This window comes from Sebastes umbrosus, chromosome 7 (genome assembly GCF_015220745.1).
Source record: "Sebastes umbrosus isolate fSebUmb1 chromosome 7, fSebUmb1.pri, whole genome shotgun sequence".
NCBI classification, from domain to species: domain Eukaryota; kingdom Metazoa; phylum Chordata; class Actinopteri; order Perciformes; family Sebastidae; genus Sebastes; species Sebastes umbrosus.
In genome coordinates, this window is record NC_051275.1 from 36,112,228 (window position 1) to 36,132,227 (window position 20,000).

At 45.9% G+C, this 20,000-nt stretch overlaps 2 protein-coding genes across 3 annotated transcripts in view; both read left to right on the forward strand.

Annotated features, from left to right (window-relative positions):
• The first annotated feature begins 770 nt into the window (after positions 1 to 770).
• LOC119491972 (zinc finger protein 708-like) lies at positions 771 to 10,192 on the forward strand. 2 transcript variants are annotated; one of them, XM_037776260.1, is made up of 7 exons: positions 771 to 967; positions 1,040 to 1,186; positions 1,896 to 2,085; positions 2,244 to 2,656; positions 7,912 to 7,957; positions 8,195 to 8,960; positions 9,123 to 10,192. In XM_037776260.1, the coding sequence occupies exons 2-7, from the start codon at positions 1,073 to 1,075 to the stop codon at positions 9,910 to 9,912; spliced, it is 2,319 nt and encodes a 772-aa protein (XP_037632188.1). In that variant the 5' UTR covers positions 771 to 967; positions 1,040 to 1,072; the 3' UTR covers positions 9,913 to 10,192. The 2 variants fall into 2 exon arrangements, with proteins under 2 accessions (XP_037632188.1, XP_037632187.1); XM_037776259.1 differs by having other exon boundaries at positions 771 to 957; positions 1,042 to 1,186.
• Positions 10,193 to 13,954: 3,762 nt separating this feature from the next.
• Positions 13,955 to 20,000, forward strand: part of rnf168 (ring finger protein 168) — a 12,045-nt gene continuing 5,999 nt past the window's right edge. The window contains exons 1-3 of the mRNA XM_037776238.1: positions 13,955 to 14,303; positions 18,362 to 18,743; positions 19,096 to 19,297. Coding sequence (XP_037632166.1) covers positions 18,609 to 18,743; positions 19,096 to 19,297 — 337 coding nt within the window. The 5' untranslated portion in view covers positions 13,955 to 14,303; positions 18,362 to 18,608. The remainder of the gene's footprint in view (positions 14,304 to 18,361; positions 18,744 to 19,095; positions 19,298 to 20,000) is intronic.

Here is a 20,000-nt window from a genome sequence, read left to right on the forward strand (position 1 = left end):
CTGACGTTAAATTATAGATTATATAACCCGATGTTAAATTATAGATTATACAACCCGATGTTAAATTGTAGATTATATAACCCTAACGTTAAATTATAGATTATATAACCCTAACGTTAAATTGTAGATTATATAACTCTGACGTTAAATTATAGATTATATAACCCTAACGTTAAATTATAGATTATATAACCCGATGTTAAATTATAGATTATATAACCCGATGTTAAATTATAGATTATATAACCCGATGTTAAATTGTAGATAATATAACCCTGACGTTAAATTATAGATTATATAACCTGATGTTAAATTATAGATTATATAACCCGATGTTAAATTGTAGATTATATAACCCTGACGTTAAATTATAGATTATATAACCCGATGTTAAATTATAGATTATACAACCCGATGTTAAATTGTAGATTATATAACCCTAACGTTAAATTATAGATTATATAACCCTAACGTTAAATTGTAGATTATATAACTCTGACGTTAAATTATAGATTATATAACCCTAACGTTAAATTATAGATTATATAACCCGATGTTAAATTATAGATTATATAACCCGATGTTAAATTATAGATTATATAACCCTAACGTACCCGTAAACCCGACCCAGCCTCCTTCCATAGGTCCTGAATAACGTCCCGTGGAGGTAAACCGGAAGGGGCGGGACTTCGCCTCTCTATACTTCCTGTGAAGCTCTTCAGAATAACACTTCCCTGATACATCAGTAAAACATGCTGTGAATGACGACGTTCGGTGGTTCCGGTCTCAGACTCTGTATCTGCTCATAAGACTTTTACTTTGAAAGGTCGGTACTTGGCAGTGAACCGGATGTAATCAGAGCGCCATGTTGGAGTCAAAGATCTAACTGTTTGTGTTTCTGAGACTTTGTCCCTCAGTGAGACACGCAGCCGAACCGGGACCGGAGTAGTAGATCCTCCGGTAGCCCGCCCGGTAGCCCGCCCGGTAGCCCGGTGTACCGCCCGGTAGCCCGGTAGCCCGCCCGGTAGCCCGCCCGGTAGCCCGGTAGCCCGGTGTACCGTCCGGCCGCCTGATGGAGCGCGGCGGCTCGGCGGTGTTTGTGTGTCAGACGGAGCTGATCATGGAGGCGGCGGTGGAGTCCGCGGTGTCTGAGCTCCACCGGGACACGGACAGTCCGGAGAGACGGGTGAGGACACACGGTGACCGTTAATATCAATACTAACACAAACAGATCAATATCAGAGTCAATATATTGATCTAGAGTTGATCTGAAAGCTCAGAGAGATTCAGAGGGAAATCCTCCGTCACTTCCTGCTTTGCTGGAGAGTTATAATCACGCGAGACAACAGAAACGTGACTTAGAATGACGTCATGTCGTCAGTCAGATAAAGATGAGACTTTGTGCCTAATGCACCTATTGGTCTAATCATTAATAAATAATACTTTAATAACAGCGTGTAGTTTAACCCTATGACTTCCTGTTGTAGCGTGTAGTTTAACCCCTATGACTTCCTGTTGTAGCGTGTAGTTTAACCCCTATGACTTCCTGTTGTAGCGTGTAGTTTAACCCCTATGACTTCCTGTTGTAGCGTGTAGTTTAACCCTATGACTTCCTGTTGTAGCGTGTAGTTTAACCCCTATGACTTCCTGTTGTAGCGTGTAGTTTAACCCCTATGACTTCCTGTTGTAGTGTGTAGTTTAACCCTATGACTTCCTGTTGTAGCGTGTAGTTTAACCCTATGACTTCCTGTTGTAGCGTGTAGTTTAACCCTATGACTTCCTGTTGTAGCGTGTAGTTTAACCCCTATGACTTCCTGTTGTAGCGTGTAGTTTAACCCTATGACTTCCTGTTGTAGCGTGTAGTTTAACCCTATGACTTCCTGTTGTTGTTTCAGGCTCAGCTGACCGCCGTCCTGCGCCTGATGACCAGAGAGGCGGTCCGTAAGATCTACAGCGTCTTCAGAGAGCTCTACGTGAGCTTAGTGACGGAAAATGAAACTCTGAAGGACAAAGTGGGACATCTGGAGTCGGGGCTGAGGTCAAAGGTCGAGAAGACACAGACGGTTTATAAGGTCAAACCATCAGGTGAGTCAGTTTAACTCTTAATGTATAAAATAATATCGAATCACATTCTGGGAAATGTAGGACGCACAACTTCCTGAAGACTTCAAAATAAAGGTGGAAAGACTTAAGTTAAAAGGAAAGTCTGACGTATTTCCTGTTTGACGTGCTGACTCTTCCAGATGGACCCGCCCTGTCGCTGGACATCAGCCAACCAGCTGCCGGTCCTGCGGCCCTCGCCATGGCCATCCTCAACTCTGCCAAATCCAGACGCAGCGCCGGCAGCGCCCCTCTGGTGCCTCTGGTCATCATCAGCCAGCCGCTCCCCGGACCAATCACAGGCAAGAGCAGCCCCGCCCCCCCGGTACCGCCGGAGAAACCAGATCAAACCACTGATAACGCCACAGCTGACCTTCTGACCGACCTTCAGACTGACCTTCACATCGACCTTCAGCCTGAGGAGGGATTGGAAGTGAACCAGATCTTCAGGGATCCTGATGAATCATTTGGAGACGTGATATCACTTCCTGTGGCTAACGATCAGCCAAGCAGCGAGGACATGCCGTCACCTGAAGACGAACACGCTCTTCCTGTCGTAAGTGTGTGTTTCGGCCTCAGCTGCTCCTTTCAACACAAAGGAGCAGCGGCTCTACTCCGAGTCCCTCACGGATGACTGAGCTTCTCACCCTATCTCTAAGGGAGAGAGCCAGCCACCCTCCTGAGGAAACACATTTCAGCCGCTTCTACCCGCGATCTAGTTCTCTGGGTCCTGACCCAGCCCTCATGACCAGAGGTGAGAGTAGGAACCAAGACTGACCGGTAGATCTAGTTCTTTGGGTCCTGACCGAGCCCTCATGAACAGAGGTGAGAGTAGGAACCAACACTGACCGGTAGATCTAGTTCTTTAGGTCCTGACCCAGCCCTCATGACCAGAGGTGAGAGTAGGAACCAAGACTGACCGGTAGATCTAGTTCTCTGGGTCCTGACCCAGCCCTCATGACCAGAGGTGAGAGTAGGAACCAAGACTGACCGGTAGATCTAGTTCTTTGGGTCCTGACCCAGCCCTCATGACCAGAGGTGAGAGGAGGAACCAAGACTGACCAGTAGATCTAGTTCTCTGGGTCCTGACCCAGCCCTCATGACCATAGGTGAGAGTAGGAACGGAGACTGACCGGTAGATCTAGTTCTCTGGGTCATGACCCAGCCCTCATGACCAGAAGTGAGAGTAGGAACGGAGACTGACCGGTAGATCTAGTTCTTTAGGTCCTGACACAGCCCTCATGACCAGAGGTGAGAGTAGGAACCAACACTGACCGGTAGATCTAGTTCTTTAGGTCTTGACCCAACCCTCATGACTATAGGTGAGAGTAGGAACCAACACTGACCGGTAGATCTAGTTCTCTGGGTCCTGACCCAGCCCTCATGACCAGAGGTGAGAGGAGGAACGAAGACTGACCGGTAGATCTAGTTCTTTGGGTCCTGACCGAGCCCTCATGACCAGAGGTGAGAGTAGGAACCAACACTGACCGGTAGATCTAGTTCTTTAGGTCCTGACCCAGCCCTCATGACCAGAGGTGAGAGTAGGAACCAAGACTGACCGGTAGATCTAGTTCTCTGGGTCATGACCCAGCCCTCATGACCAGAGGTGAGAGTAGGAACCAAGACTGACCGGTAGATCTAGTTCTCTGGGTCCTGACCGAGCCCTCATGACCAGAGGTGAGAGTAGGAACCAAGACTGACCGGTAGATCTAGTTCTCTGGGTCCTGACCGAGCCCTCATGACCAGAGGAGAGAGTAGGAACGGAGACTGACCAGTAGATCTAGTTCTTTAGGTCCTGACCCAGCCCTCATGACCAGAGGTGAGAGTAGGAACCAACACTGACCGGTAGATCTAGTTCTTTGGGTCCTGACCCAGCCCTCATGACCAGAGGTGAGAGGAGGAACGGAGACTGACCAGTAGATCTAGTTCTTTAGGTCCTGACACAGCCCTCATGACCAGAGGTGAGAGTAGGAACCAACACTGACCGGTAGATCTAGTTCTTTGGGTCCTGACCCAGCCCTCATGACCAGAGGTGAGAGGAGGAATGGAGACTGACCGGTAGATCTAGTTCTTTAGGTCCTGACCCAGCCCTCATGACCAGAGGTGAGAGTAGGAACCAAGACTGACCGGTAGATCAGTCTTCCACCGGAAGAGTTCGACTTACTGCCGAGGACCTGAACACAGCTCTCGCTTTGGGCGTACAAAGATTGGATGGCTCTGAGAAGTGCCCCCCTCACCCCATACTCCCGCAGCACCCCCCACAGTATCTCCCGGGGGACCCGGTCATACGCCTTCTCCAAGTCCACAAAACACATGTAGACTGGATAGGCATACTCCCAGGCCCCCTCCAGGATCCCTGCGAGAGTAAAGAGCTGGGGTCTCATTTATAAAACAGTGCGTAGGATCCATACTAAAAATGTACGTGCGCACAAAAGCCGAAAATGGCGTACGCCAAAAAAAAATCAGATTTATAAACCGTGCGTACGCACACCTGCACGCAATGTTCCCTTTATAAATCACACTCCACCTGGAAGTGTGCGCACGTGGATCCGCCTCATATTCCGCCCTCTACACGCCCACATGCAACCATAAATGGTCCATGCAAAACACCTCATGAATGTTTCTGCATGTAAATGAGTCTGTTTGATCTTTACGGTAAATCACAGCAACTACCGAGAGGAAGACTGAGAAAAGGAGTTTTTCTGACACAGAGATGGAGGTGCTTGTAGTTGAGGAGGTCTCTGAACACTCGTTCCCTCTTAATTCTGTTATACACGTCATTTAGTCCTCAGTGCCGGTATATCCACCAGCACCATGCAGCATGTTACCAGTGTCACTGCAGTGTTTATATCTTTACAGCAATCGATTTCATCGATTCACAACTTGCCAAAATGATCAAGACAATCAGTAAAATCCACCACGCTGGATATCATTAGAAAAAAGAAGTTTAACAGGTGAACACTATTTATTTATTATTTAAGTTGTTATGGTGAACTTGTCCTGCATTATGATTAGGACTGATAATGATAATGAGGATATGGAGAGTAACGATTGTGTGAGAGCTGTCACTGGCTTTATTTCCACACTTTGTTAATTTACACAATCCATACTGGTGAAGATGTGCCGAGTGGAGGTGACTGGTGGAGATGTGCCGGGTGGAGGTGACTGGAGGAGGCAGAGTGGCGCACCGCGGTGGCGCACTGGAGACAGTCTGATAGTTGCATCGGATAGCCGTTTTCATTTTGTCTATATGTATACTGTATCTGTCTCTATCTAATAAAACATAAATAAATTAATAAGTCAAGTCATCACTGCAGCGATTTATCAGACAACAACTTTATGAAAACTAATATGGTACTTGGTGATATCTGCACACTATTAGAAGATATTATTAAAACTATTGGCGCTCTGTTCTGCCATTCTTTAATGCTATTTGATATAATCTTGGATTTCTACAACCGATGATGAGGATTTCAACAGCTGCTCAACAGCTGCTCAACAGCTGACTGCGAGTGTCGGTAGTCCGACCCTCTCCTTTGAGCTCCGGAGGTGGAGGGACTGTGATGGTGAGACAGCGCTGATGAGATATTGAGCAGAATTTGATTTGAGTTGGCTGATATATTTTACATTTGTAAGGTGCTTGTAGAATAGTTATGGCTCAATAGCACAAATAACACTGCTTTTAAATGTTTATGATAAAGTGGATATAAGTATGAAGTGAAGTTAAATGTGTGAGAGGCATCATTAAACGTATAATGACATTTAATGTCTACAGTCTGGCTTCAATTCACCACCTCACCATCTGCGTCTCCAGTTTCCTCTACCTCGGTGCCTCGGTGCCTCGCTGTCTCCATAATGTGCGTACGCACGGGTCAAAGTTTCCGTACCGGTGCGCACATTCTCCCGTCAAGTTTGTTTTTATAGATCACAACTATTGCGTGGGAAGTGGCGTACGCACATTTCAGGCCCCGTTTTGTGCGTACACAACGGTTATAAATGAGACCCCTGGTCTGTTGTTCCACGGACGGTACCGACTCTGCATTGTTCCTCTTCAATCCGAGGTTCGACTATCGGCCGAACCCTCCTTTCCAGCACCTTAGAGTAGACTTTACCAGGGAGGCTGAGTAGTGTGATACCCCTGTAATTGGCACACACTCTCTGGTCCCCCTTTTTGAACAGGGGAACCACCACCCCGGTCTGCCACTCCTTAGGCACTGTCACCGACTTCCACGCAATGTTGAAGAGACGTGTCATCCAAGACAGCCCCTCCCCACCCAGAGCCTTCAGCATTTCTGGATGGATCTCATCAACCCCTGGGGCTTTGCCACTGTGGAGTTGTTTGACTACCTCAGTGACTTCCACCAGGGAAATTGATGATGATCCCCCATCAGCTTCCAGCTCTGCCTCTACCATAGAGGGCCTATTGGTCGGATTCAGAAGTTCCTCAAAGTGCTCCTTCCACCGCCCGATTACCTCCTCAGTTGAGGTCAACAGTGTCCCATCCTAACTGTACACAGCTTGGATGGTTCCCCGTTTCCCCCTCCTGAGGTGACGGACGGTTTTCCAGAAGCACTTTGGTGCCGACCGAAAGTCCTTCTCCATGGCTACTCCGAACTCCTCCCACACCCGCTGCTTTGCCTCCGTCACGGCAGTGGCTGCTGCTCTTCGGGCCTGTCGGTACCTTGCAACTGCCTCCGGAGTCCTCCGGAAGGCCTCCTTCTACAGTCGGACGGCTTCCCTGACCACCGGTGTCCAACACGGTGTTTGAGGGTTGCCGCCCCTTGAGGCACCTAAGCAGGCACCTTAACACCACAGCTCACCGCCGCAGCTTCAGCAATGGAAGCTTTGAACATCGCCCACTCGGGTTCAATGCCCCCAACCTCCACAGGGATGCCAGAAAAGCTCCGCCGGAGGTGTGAGTTGAAGATCTCTCGGACAGGGGCCTCCTCCAGACGTTCCCAGTTCACCCTCACTACCCGTTTGGGCTTACCAGGTCTGTCCAGAGTCTTCCCCCACCCTCTGACCCGACTCACCACCAGATGGTGATCAGTTGACAGCTCCGCCCCTCTCTTCACCCGAGTGTCCAAAACATGCGGCCTCAGATCAGACGATACGATTACAAAATCGATCATCGACCTTCGGCCTAGGGTGCTCTGGTACCACGTACACTTATGAGCATCCTTATGTTCGAACATGGTGTTCGTTATGGACAGTCCATGACTAGCACAGGGTTTAGATCAGGGAGGCCGTTCCTCCCAATCACGCCACTCCCAGAGTCTCCATCGTTGCCCACGTGCGCGTTGAAGTCTCCCAGCAGAACTATGGAGTCCCCTACTGGAGCCCCATACAGGACTCCATTCAGGGTCTCCAAGAAGGCCGAATACTCCGAGCTGCTGTTTGGTGCATACGCACAAACAACAGTCAGAGTTTCCCCCCCATAACCCGAAGGCGTAGGGAGGCGACCCTCTCGTCCACCGGGGTAAACTCCAACATAGCGGCACTCAGCCGGGGATTTGTGAGTATCCCCACACCCGCCCGGCGCCTCACACCATGGGCAACTCCAGAGAAGAATAGAGTCCAACCCCTATCCAGGAGTACGGTTCCAGAACTGAGGCTGAGACCAATTTGCCATGGGAGACCCGAACAGGAGCACCAGGCTCAAGACAACACAACCCTCAGGGTCATAGGGACACACAAACCTCTCCACCACGCATATATATATATATAGATCTATATCTATATATAGATCTATATATCTACTGTATATCTATAACAATAGAATCACATGTTTTCACTCATCATGTTTTCCAGGAAACAGAAATAAAGACAGAACAGACGCTGACTGACGCTCCTCCAGGTGAGACCAACACTCACATTAAAGTCACAATAAATAGATTATTATTATTATTATTATTATAACATTATTAATATTGTTATAATAATAATAATAATAATAATAATAATAGTAGTAGAAAGTCTTTAGTATGAAATACAGATGGACTTTAGATTTCTTTGCTGAAGATACCAGCTGATAAACTAATGATTAATAATAACAGATGAATCTGTATTGATCGGGTATTGATTTCCTGTGCAGCGATGAGTGAAGAGGAGCAGAAGGAGCTGGATAGGAAGAGGAGGAGGGAGCTGTACAAGGAGAAGAGGTTCTTCTGTGAGCTGTGTAATAAAGGCTTCCATCAGAACCACCAGCTGAGGAAACACGTGTCCTGCCACCTGAAGCCGTTCCCCTGCAGCTCCTGTGATAAAGGCTTCTACAAGTCCAAGAGTCTGCAGAAACACCTGCTGAGCCACCAGCTCAGGGACGCTCAGGACAACGACCCCGACAAGCTGCTGCGCTGCGATAAGTGCGACAGGAAGTTCAGACTGCTGCGCCAGCTCCGAGTCCACCAGGCCTCTCACCGGCTGGAGAAAACGCCGCTCAAGTGCCACGTCTGCGACCGCGCCTTCACCTCGGCCGGCGCGCTACGGTACCACGAGGTGTCGCATGCCCGGGTAAAGCCCTTCATGTGCGATGTCTGCGGGAAAAGCTTCACCAGGAAGAAGAGCCTCCGCGAGCACCAGACGGTCCACACCGGCGCCCGGCCGTACCCCTGCCCGACCTGCGGGAAGACCTTCTCCACCGCCAGCAACCTGCGCGTCCACAAGAGGTCGCACTCGGAGGAGCGGCCGTACAAGTGCTGCGAGTGCGACAAGGCCTTCAAGTGTAAGATGGGTCTGTTGCAGCACCGCGTGGTCCACTCCGGAGAGAAACCCTTCATGTGTCAGACCTGCGGCCTCAGCTTCGGCCTCAAGTACAACTTCCAGAGACACCTGCGCCTCCACAACGGAGAGAAGCCCTTCAGGTATGTAAACAGACACCGTTCACACCTGTCACCTTTCTCCGGTGAGTCGCTGTGACGGCAGCGTTGACAGTCAGCTTCCTGTATCTGACGTCACATATAATCAAAATGAGTCAGGTGAGGTGCTGCGTCTCTGTCTCAACGTGTTCTTTGTTCCCGCCTCAGGTGTGATAAGTGTGGCGAGGGGTTCACGGGTACCTGGGCTCTGAAGACCCACATGCTGGTTCACGGCGTGGAGAAGCCGTTCATGTGCGACCTCTGTGGGAAGACGTTTTTCTACAACTGCCAGCTGCAGAAGCACCAGCAGCTGGTCCACAGCAACAAGGACCGGCAGAAGGTCGGCGCCGCAGCGGCGAGACGCAGGCCGACCGGCACCAAACCCTACAGCTGTAAGATCTGTCTGAAGAGCTTCAGCAGCAACACCACGCTGAGGACGCACGAGAAGTGCCACGCTGAGAACAAAGAGTTCACCTGCGACACCTGCGAGAAGTCTTTCCACCTGCGCCACCTGTACCTGTACCACATGAGGCAGCACAGCGGCGACCGGCCGTACGTCTGCGGCGTCTGCCAGAAGAGCTTCCTGCTGATGTCGCAGCTGAAGCAGCACGAGCTCCTGCACACCGGAGTCAAACCTCACAAGTGCGAACAGTGCGGCAAAGAGTTCAGGACGCCACAGAACTACCACCGCCACCTGCTGGTGCACACGGGAGAGAAACCCTACGAGTGCGTCGTGTGCAGCAGGAAGTTCAGGCAGTCCAACCAGCTCAAGTCTCACATGCAGATCCACACCGGCGTGAAGCTGTACGCCTGCGAGCGCTGCGGCCACGGCTTCTCCGACTCGCGGCAGCTGAAGAAACACGGCTGTGGAGACGACTTCCAGAGCTGCGAGTCCGGCGGCAGACGCAGGAAGCAGAAGAACGCCTTCCCGTGGAGCGAGGGCTTCACGCACCAGTAACACCTGAAACATCTGCTTAACCTAGCTTAGCCTAGCTTAGCATAAAGACTGGAATACACCAACCAACATGTTTATATCTGCTTTATTTTACACTGTGTCCATCCGCCAGGACGCAGCACACATTAATATCCATCCTCTCATCTCACTGTGGTCCACACATAGAATAGTCCCACATGTTGGACTGTTCCTTCAACATCTTTAAAACTTTGATGATATAAATCTAGTTAGTAGTTTGTTACGCTGTGAGAGTGGAATATATATAAACTGGAAAAACAAAGTAGTTAAACTTGTATTTGGTGGATTATTTCTCTGTTGTATCAATGATAATGGTCATTGTATTTGACATCGTTGGAAAGCCTGTTTATTTACCTTCGCAATGATGTCCAACTTGTAAGGATCATGCATTTGTGGGATGAGCAGCACAGCTGATGATGTGGGGAGCACCCAAGAACAATGTTCCAAAATGCTCCGTCAATGGTAAACAGTGTATTCTCCTGTTGGTGTTGACTCTTGTTTTGAGTTGTTTGGTGGATTGGATGATTGAACTCTCTATCAGTAACAAGGAACAAACAAGACATATTGCCTATTTTACACTTTATTCATTGAATCCACCGTCAGGAGCCTCAGTAGCGGTGGAAGATCCATACGCAGCCACAACAGCCTGGCACCTCCTCCTCATGCTGGTCACCAACCTGGTCACACGTTGCTGTGGGATGGCGTTCCATTCCTCAACCAGGATTGGTTGCAGGTCAGCCAGCGTGGTTGTGTTGGTCACTCTAACACGTACAGCACGCCCAAGCTGATCCCACAAGTGTTGAATTGGGTTGAGGTGTGGACTCTTGGCAGGCCGTTCCATTCTCTCTCCTCCCACATTGTGGAGGTAGTCTGTGATAACCCTGGCTCTGTGGGGGGGGGGGGGGGGGGGTTGTTTCTTGGAGGATGAAGTTAGGTGCCAGATTGTGGAGATATGGGATCACCACTGGCTGCAGAATCTCATCCTGATATCTCACTGCATTGAGATGGCCTTCAATGATGACAAGCCTTGTTTTGCCAGTGAGGGAGATGCCCCCCCCCCACACCATGACACTGCCCCCACCAAAAGCTGTTACTCCATCGGTTCAACAATCAGCAGAGCGTTCTCCACGTCGTCTCCAGACTTTGACCTGCCATCCAACTTTGGCAGACAGAACCTGGACTCATCACTGAACATGACATTCCCCCACATGTTCAGGTTCCATTGTCTGTGTTGGAGACACCAGCGCCAACGGGCCTGACGGTGAAGGGTAGTCATTGCAGGCTTCCTGGTCGCCTCATGAGAATACACTGTTTACCATTGGAAGAGCATTTTGGAACATTGTTCTTGGGCGCTCCCCACATCATCAGCTGTGCTGCTCATCCCACAAATGCATGATCCTTACAAGTGTGACATCATTGTGAAGGTCAATAAACAGGCTTTCAACCATGTAGAATACAATGACCATTAGCATTAGCATCACCATTAGCATTGATACAACAGAGAAATAATCCACCAAACACAAGTTTAACTACTTTGTTTTTCCAGTTTATATATATATATATATATACATATACATATGTATATATATACACATATGTATATATATATACATATGTGTATATATATATACGTATATGTATATATACGTATATATATATACTGAATATGATGTTATATCCTCTCGTCTTTGTGTTGAAATAACGAAAGGAAGCAAAGCTTGTCTCTTCTGTTGTTTCATATTAAAGAGCCGCTTCACTCAAATGAGCCTTCAGTGTCTGTCTCTGTCCCCCCAAACATGGCGGACTTCACCCCGTCCTGTTGTCCACTTTGACCCCTCCCCGTCGTCCACTTTGACCCCTCCCCGTCGTCCACTTTGACCCCTCCCCGTCATCCACTTTGACCCCTCCCCGTCATCCACTTTGACCCCTCCCCGTCATCCACTTTGACCCCTCCCCGTCATCCACGTTGACCCCTCCCCGTCGTCCACGTTGACCCCTCCCCGTCATCCACTTTGACCCCTCCCCGTCGTCCACGTTGACCCCTCCCCGTCGTCCACTTTGACCCCTCCCCGTCGTCCACGTTGACCCCTCCCCGTCGTCCACTTTGACCCCTCCCCGTCGTCCACTTTGACCCCTCCCCGTCGTCCACGTTGACCCCTCCCCGTCGTCCACTTTGACCCCTCCCCGTCGTCCACTTTGACCCCTCCCCGTCGTCCACTTTGACCCCTCCCCGTCGTCCACTTTGACTCCTCTGTCGTCGACTGTCAAGAAGAAGAACCCAGTGGAAGAACCAGGAAGAACATCTATTCCTGGACTGAAGTAGACCAGTCAGAACCAGAACCAGAACCAGAACCAGACTGATATGAAGCTAACTCTAACTACCTCCACAGGATGGCAGAACCAGTCAGAACCAGAACCAGAACCAGACTGATAGAATATGAAGTTAACTCTAACTAGCTCCACAGGATGACAGAACAAGACAGAACCAGACAGAACCAGACAGAACCAGACAGAACCAGACAGAACCAGAACCATACTGATAGAATATGAAGCTAACTCTAACTAGCTCCACAGGATGGCAGAACCAGACAGAACCAGACAGAACCAGACAGAACCAGAACCAGACTGATGGAATATGAAGGTAACTCTAACCAGCTCCACAGGATGGCAGAACCAGACAGAACCAGACAGAACCAGAACCAGACTGATGGAATATGAAGGTAACTCTAACCAGCTCCACAAGATGGCAGAACCAGACAGAACCAGACAGAACCAGAACCAGACTGATGGAATATGAAGGTAACTCTAACCAGCTCCACAGGATGACAGAACCAGACAGAACCAGACAGAACCAGACAGAACCAGAACCAGACTGATGGAATATGAAGGTAACTCTAACTAGCTCCACAGGATGGCAGAACCAGACAGAACCAGACAGAACCAGAACCAGACTGATGGAATATGAAGGTAACTCTAACCAGCTCCACAAGATGGCAGAACCAGACAGAACCAGACAGAACCAGAACCAGACTGATGGAATATGAAGGTAACTCTAACCAGCTCCACAGGATGACAGAACCAGACAGAACCAGACAGAACCAGACAGAACCAGAACCAGACTGATGGAATATGAAGGTAACTCTAACTAGCTCCACAGGATGGCAGAACCAGACAGAACCAGACAGAACCAGACAGAACCAGACAGAACCAGAACCAGACTGATGGAATATGAAGGTAACTCTAACTAGCTCCACAGGATGGCAGAACCAGACAGAACCAGACAGAACCAGACAGAACCAGACAGAACCAGAACCAGACTGATGGAATATGAAGGTAACTCTAACCAGCTCCACAGGATGGCAGAACCAGACAGAACCAGACAGAACCAGACAGAACCAGAACCAGACTGATGGAATATGAAGGTAACTCTAACCAGCTCCACAGGATGGCAGAACCAGACAGAACCAGACAGAACCAGACAGAACCAGAACCAGACTGATGGAATATGAAGGTAACTCTAACCAGCTCCACAGGATGGCAGAACCAGACAGAACCAGACAGAACCAGACAGAACCAGAACCAGACTGATGGAATATGAAGGTAACTCTAACCAGCTCCACAGGATGGCAGAACCAGACAGAACCAGACAGAACCAGACAGAACCAGACAGAACCAGAACCAGACTGATGGAATATGAAGGTAACTCTAACCAGCTCCACAGGATGGCAGAACCAGACAGAACCAGACAGAACCAGACTGATGGAATATGAAGGTAACTCTAACCAGCTCCACAGGATGGCAGAACCAGACAGAACCAGAACCAGACTGATGGAATATGAAGGTAACTCTAACCAGCTCCACAGGATGGCAGAACCAGACAGAACCAGACAGAACCAGACAGAACCAGAACCAGACTGATGGAATATGAAGGTAACTCTAACCAGCTCCACAGGATGGCAGAACCAGACAGAACCAGACAGAACCAGACAGAACCAGACAGAACCAGAACCAGACTGATGGAATATGAAGGTAACTCTAACCAGCTCCACAGGATGGCAGTAATGTAACAAGCTGCCGTTAAACACCACAGAAGAAGAACACAGATTAGTGCGCAGGCGCAGTGAGTCACCCGTTGATTCCGCGGGTCTGTTAGCAGATCAGAACTAAATCCTCTAAACCCACTAAACCCAGAACCCTAACCCTAACCCTAACCCTAACCCTAACCCGACCTCCGGGAGCAGCAGGTCTCATCAGGCTCCGGTGAACCAGCCGCTAACATCAGTCTGCTGCGGGTCAAAGGTCAGCTCTGCTGTTAGCCTGAAGCTAACGTTAGCATCACCGGAAGTACCAGACGTTCATCAGATAAACAAGCTGCGGTGAGTAACGCGTTACTATCATCATTACTATTACTATCATCACTACTACTACTATCTACTACTAGTACTACTATGACTACTATTATCACTAGTACTACTACCACTACTACTATCATCACTACTACTACTACTACTATCTACTACTACTACTACTATGACTACTATGACTACTGCGGTGAGTAACGCGTTACTATCATCACTACTACTACTATCTACTACTAGTACTACTATGACTACTACTACTAGTACTACTACCACTACTACTATCATCACTACTACTACTACTACTAACTACTACTACTACTATCATCACTACTACTATCATCACTACTACTATCATCACTACTACTATCATCACTACTACTATCATCACTACTACTATCATCACTACTATTACTACTATCATCACTACTACTATCATCACTACTATTACTACTATCATCACTACTACTATCATCACTACTACTATCATCACTACTATTACTACTATCATCACTACTACTATCATCACTACTATTACTACTATCATCACTACTACTATCATCACTACTACTATCATCACTACTACTACTACTATCATCACTACTACTATCATCACTACTACTATCATCACTACTACTATCATCACTACTACTATCATCACTACTACTATCATCACTACTATTACTACTATCATCACTACTACTATCATCACTACTATTACTACTATCATCACTACTACTATCATCACTACTATTACTACTATCATCACTACTACTATCATCACTACTACTATCATCACTACTATTACTACTATCATCACTACTACTATCATCACTACTACTATCATCACTACTATTACTACTATCATCACTACTACTATCATCACTACTATTACTACTATCATCACTACTACTATCATCACTACTATTACTACTATCATCACTACTACTATCATCACTACTACTATCATCACTACTATTACTACTATCATCACTACTATTACTACTATCATCACTACTACTATCATCACTACTATTACTACTATCATCACTACTACTATCATCACTACTACTATCATCACTACTATTACTACTACCATCACTACTACTACTACTATCATCACTACTACTACTACTACTAACTACTACTATCATCACTACTACTATCATCACTACTATTACTACTATCATCACTACTACTATCATCACTACTACTATCATCACTACTATTACTACTATCATCACTACTACTACTATTACTATCATCACTACTACTATCATCACTACTATTACTACTATCATCACTACTACTATCATCACTACTATTACTACTATCATCACTACTATTACTACTATCATCACTACTACTACTATTACTATCATCACTACTACTATCATCACTACTACTATCATCACTACTATTACTACTATCATCACTACTATTACTACTATCATCACTACTACTATCATCACTACTATTACTACTATCATCACTACTACTATCATCACTACTATTACTACTATCATCACTACTATTACTACTATCATCACTACTATTACTACTATCATCACTACTACTACTACTATCATCACTACTACTACTACTACTAACTACTACTATTACTATCACTACTACTACTATCATCACTACTACTATCATCACTACTATTACTACTATCATCACTACTACTACTAACTACTACTATTACTATCACTACTACTACTATCACTACTACTACTATCATCACTACTACTATCATCACTACTATTACTACTATCATCACTACTATTACTACTATCATCACTACTACTACTACTATCATCACTACTACTACTACTACTAACTACTACTATTACTATCACTACTACTACTATCATCACTACTACTATCATCACTACTACTACTACTATCATCACTACTACTACTACTACTAACTACTACTATTACTATCACTACTACTACTATCATCACTACTACTACTACTATCACTACTACTACTATCATCACTACTACTACTACTACTACTATTATCACTACTACTACTATCATTACTACTACTACTACTACTACTATCATCACTACTACTACTACTATCACTACTACTATTACTATGACTACTACTACTAGTACTACTATGACTACTACTACTAGTACTACTATGACTACTACTACTACTAGTACTAGTACTACTAGTAATACTAGTATTACAGCCTCTACATCACTATAGCTAGTAAACAGCTAACCAGCTGCTGCTAAATCAGAGATTTCAAGAATAAAGTCGTAACTTTAGAAGAATAAAGTCGTAACTTTAGGAGAATAAAGTCGTAACTTTACGAGAATAAAGTCGTAACTTTAGGAGAATAAAGTCGTAACTCTACGAGAATAAAGTCGTAACTTTAGGAGAATAAAGTCGTAACTCTACGAGAATAAAGTCGTAACTTTAGAAGAATAAAGTCGTAACTTTAGGAGAATAAAGTCGTAACTTTACGAGAATAAAGTCGTAACTTTAGGAGAATAAAGTCGTAACTCTACGAGAATAAAGTCGTAACTTTACAAGAATAAAGTCGTAACTTTAGGAGAATAAAGTCGTAACTTTAAAGTCGTAACTTTAGCAGAATGAAGTCGTAACTTTAGGAGAATAAAGTCGTAACTTTACGAGAATAAAGTCGTAACTTTAGGAGAATAAAGTCGTAACTCTACGAGAATAAAGTCGTAACTTTAGAAGAATAAAGTCGTAACTTTAGGAGAATAAAGTCGTAACTTTACGAGAATAAAGTCGTAACTTTAGGAGAATAAAGTCGTAACTCTACGAGAATAAAGTCGTAACTTTACAAGAATAAAGTCGTAACTTTAGGAGAATAAAGTCGTAACTTTAAAGTCGTAACTTTAGCAGAATGAAGTCGTAACTTTACGAGAATAAAGTAATAACTTTAGGAGAATAAAGTCGTAACTTTAAAGTCGTAACTTTAGCAGAATGAAGTCGTAACTTTAGGAGAATAAAGTCGTAACTTTAGGAGAATAAAGTCGTAACTTTAAAGTCGTAACTTTAGCAGAATGAAGTCGTAACTTTAGGAGAATAAAGTCGTATCTTTAGGTGAATAAAGTCGTAACTTTAGCAGAATGAAGTCGTAACTTTAGGAGAATAAAGTCGTAACTTTAGGAGAATAAAGTCGTATCTTTAGGTGAATAAAGTCGTAACTTTAAAGTCGTAACTTTAGCAGAATGAAGTCGTAACTTTAGGAGAATAAAGTCGTAACTTTAGGAGAATAAAGTCGTATCTTTAGGAGAATAAAGTCGTATCTTTAGGTGAATAAAGTCGTAACTTTAGAAGAATAAAGTCGTAACTTTAGGAGAATAAAGTCGTAACTTTAGGAGAATAAAGTCATAACTTTAAAGTCGTAACTTTAGGAGAATAAAGTCGTAACTTTAGGAGAATAAAGTCGTATCTTTAGGAGAATAAAGTCGTAACTTTAGGAGAATAAAGTCATAACTTTAAAGTCGTAACTTTAGAAGAATAAAGTCGTAACTTTAGGAGAATAAAGTCGTAACTTTAGGAGAATAAAGTCATAACTTTAAAGTCGTAACTTTAGGAGAATAAAGTCGTAACTTTAGGAGAATAAAGTCGTATCTTTAGGAGAATAAAGTCGTATCTTTAGGAGAATAAAGTCGTATCTTTAGGTGAATAAAGTCGTAACTTTAGAAGAATAAAGTCGTAACTTTAGGAGAATAAAGTCGTAACTTTACGAGAATAAAGTCGTAACTTTACGAGAATAAAGTCGTAACTTTTGGAGAATAAAGTCGTAACTTTACGAGAATAAAGTCGTAACTTTAGGAGAATAAAGTCGTAACTTTACGAGAATAAAGTCGTAACTTTACGAGAATAAAGTCGTAACTTTAGGAGAATACCAGGACTAGGAATAGTCCACCAGGACAGTGTCATGTACCTGAACAGTAGGAACGCATAAATGATGAAGTGAAGAAGAAGAAGAAAGCCATTTTAACAACACACCTGTTACCTGAGATGAATCCAGGTATCAGCAGTGAAATGATGACGCTCGCTGTGGTTCCTCCTCCAGGCTGATATACTGACTCCCCGCCCCCCACAGAGCTGTGACCAACCATAGAGGAGGAGAGGAGGAGGAGAAGAAGGAGGAGAAGGAGGAGAGGAGAAGGAGAGGAGGAGGTGTAGAAGGAGAGGAGGAGGAGGTGTAGAAGGAGAGGAGGAGATGTAGAAGGAGAGGAGGAGGAGAAGGAGGAGGAGAGGAGAAGAAGGAGGAGGAGGAGAGGAGGAGGAGAAGGAGGAGGAGAAGGAGGAGGAGGAGGATGGCGCCGGTGTCAGACAGAGGAGGGAGGAGGAGGAGAGGAGGATCTCTGTCTCTGGACGACTGTCGCTGTCCCGTCTGTCTGGAGATCTTCATGGAGCCGGTTACACTGCCCTGCACACACACCTTCTGCAAGGTAACACACACACACACACACACACCTTCTGCAAGGTAACACACACACACACACACACACACACACACACACCTTCTGCAAGGTAACACACAGACACACACACACACACCTTCTGCAAGGTAACACACACACACACACACACACACACACACACCTTCTGCAAGGTAACACACACACACACACACACCTTCTGCAAGGTAACACACACACACACACACACACCTTCTGCAAGGTAACACACAGACACACACACACACACACCTTCTGCAAGGTAACACACACACACACACACACACACTAAGTGTCGGTGGATAAATATATTAAATATATATATATATATCTATATCTGTAGGAGTGCTTCCTGGAGTCGGTGGATAAGGCCACGCTGTGCTGCCCGCTGTGCAGGAAGAGAGTGTCTACGTGGGCTCGTCTGAACAGCCGGACCAACACGCTGGTGGACCAGCAGCTGTGGATGCAGATCCAGACCTGCTTCCCTCTGCAGTGTCAGCGCCGCCTCGACGGGCAGGACGCCCTCGCAGAGGACGGCCCGGGAGGTACCGACACACACGCAGACATCCCATAATACTGATTACAGTCTGATTACAGTCTGATTACAGCCTGACTACAGCCTGACTACAGTCTGATTACAGCCTGATTACAGCCTGCAGCGTTCTCCCTCTAATTCATAATATTCTGAATTATTAATTCAGAATATTATGAATTAAACAACTCTGTTATACTACTACAGCCTGTCTACAGCCTAATTACAGCCTAATTACAGCCTGACTACAGCCTGACTACAGCCTGACTACAGCCTGACTACAGCCTGATTACAGCCTGATTACAGCCTGATCACTGCCTGATTACAGCCTGATTATAGCCTGATCACTGCCTGATTACAGCCTGATTATAGCCTGATTATAGCCTGATCACTGCCTGATTACAGCCTGATTATAGCCTGATCACTGCCTGATTACAGCCTGATCACTGCCTGATTACAGCCTGATTATAGCCTGATCGCTGCCTGATTACAGCCTGATCACTGCCTGATTACAGCCTGATTATAGCCTGATTACAGCCTGATTATAGCCTGATCACTGCCTGATTACAGCCTGATTACAGCCTGATTATAGCCTGATTATAGCCTGATCACTGCCTGATTACAGCCTGATTACAGCCTGATTACAGCCTGATCACTGCCTGATTACAGCCTGATTATAGCCTGATTACAGCCTGATTATAGCCTGATCACTGCCT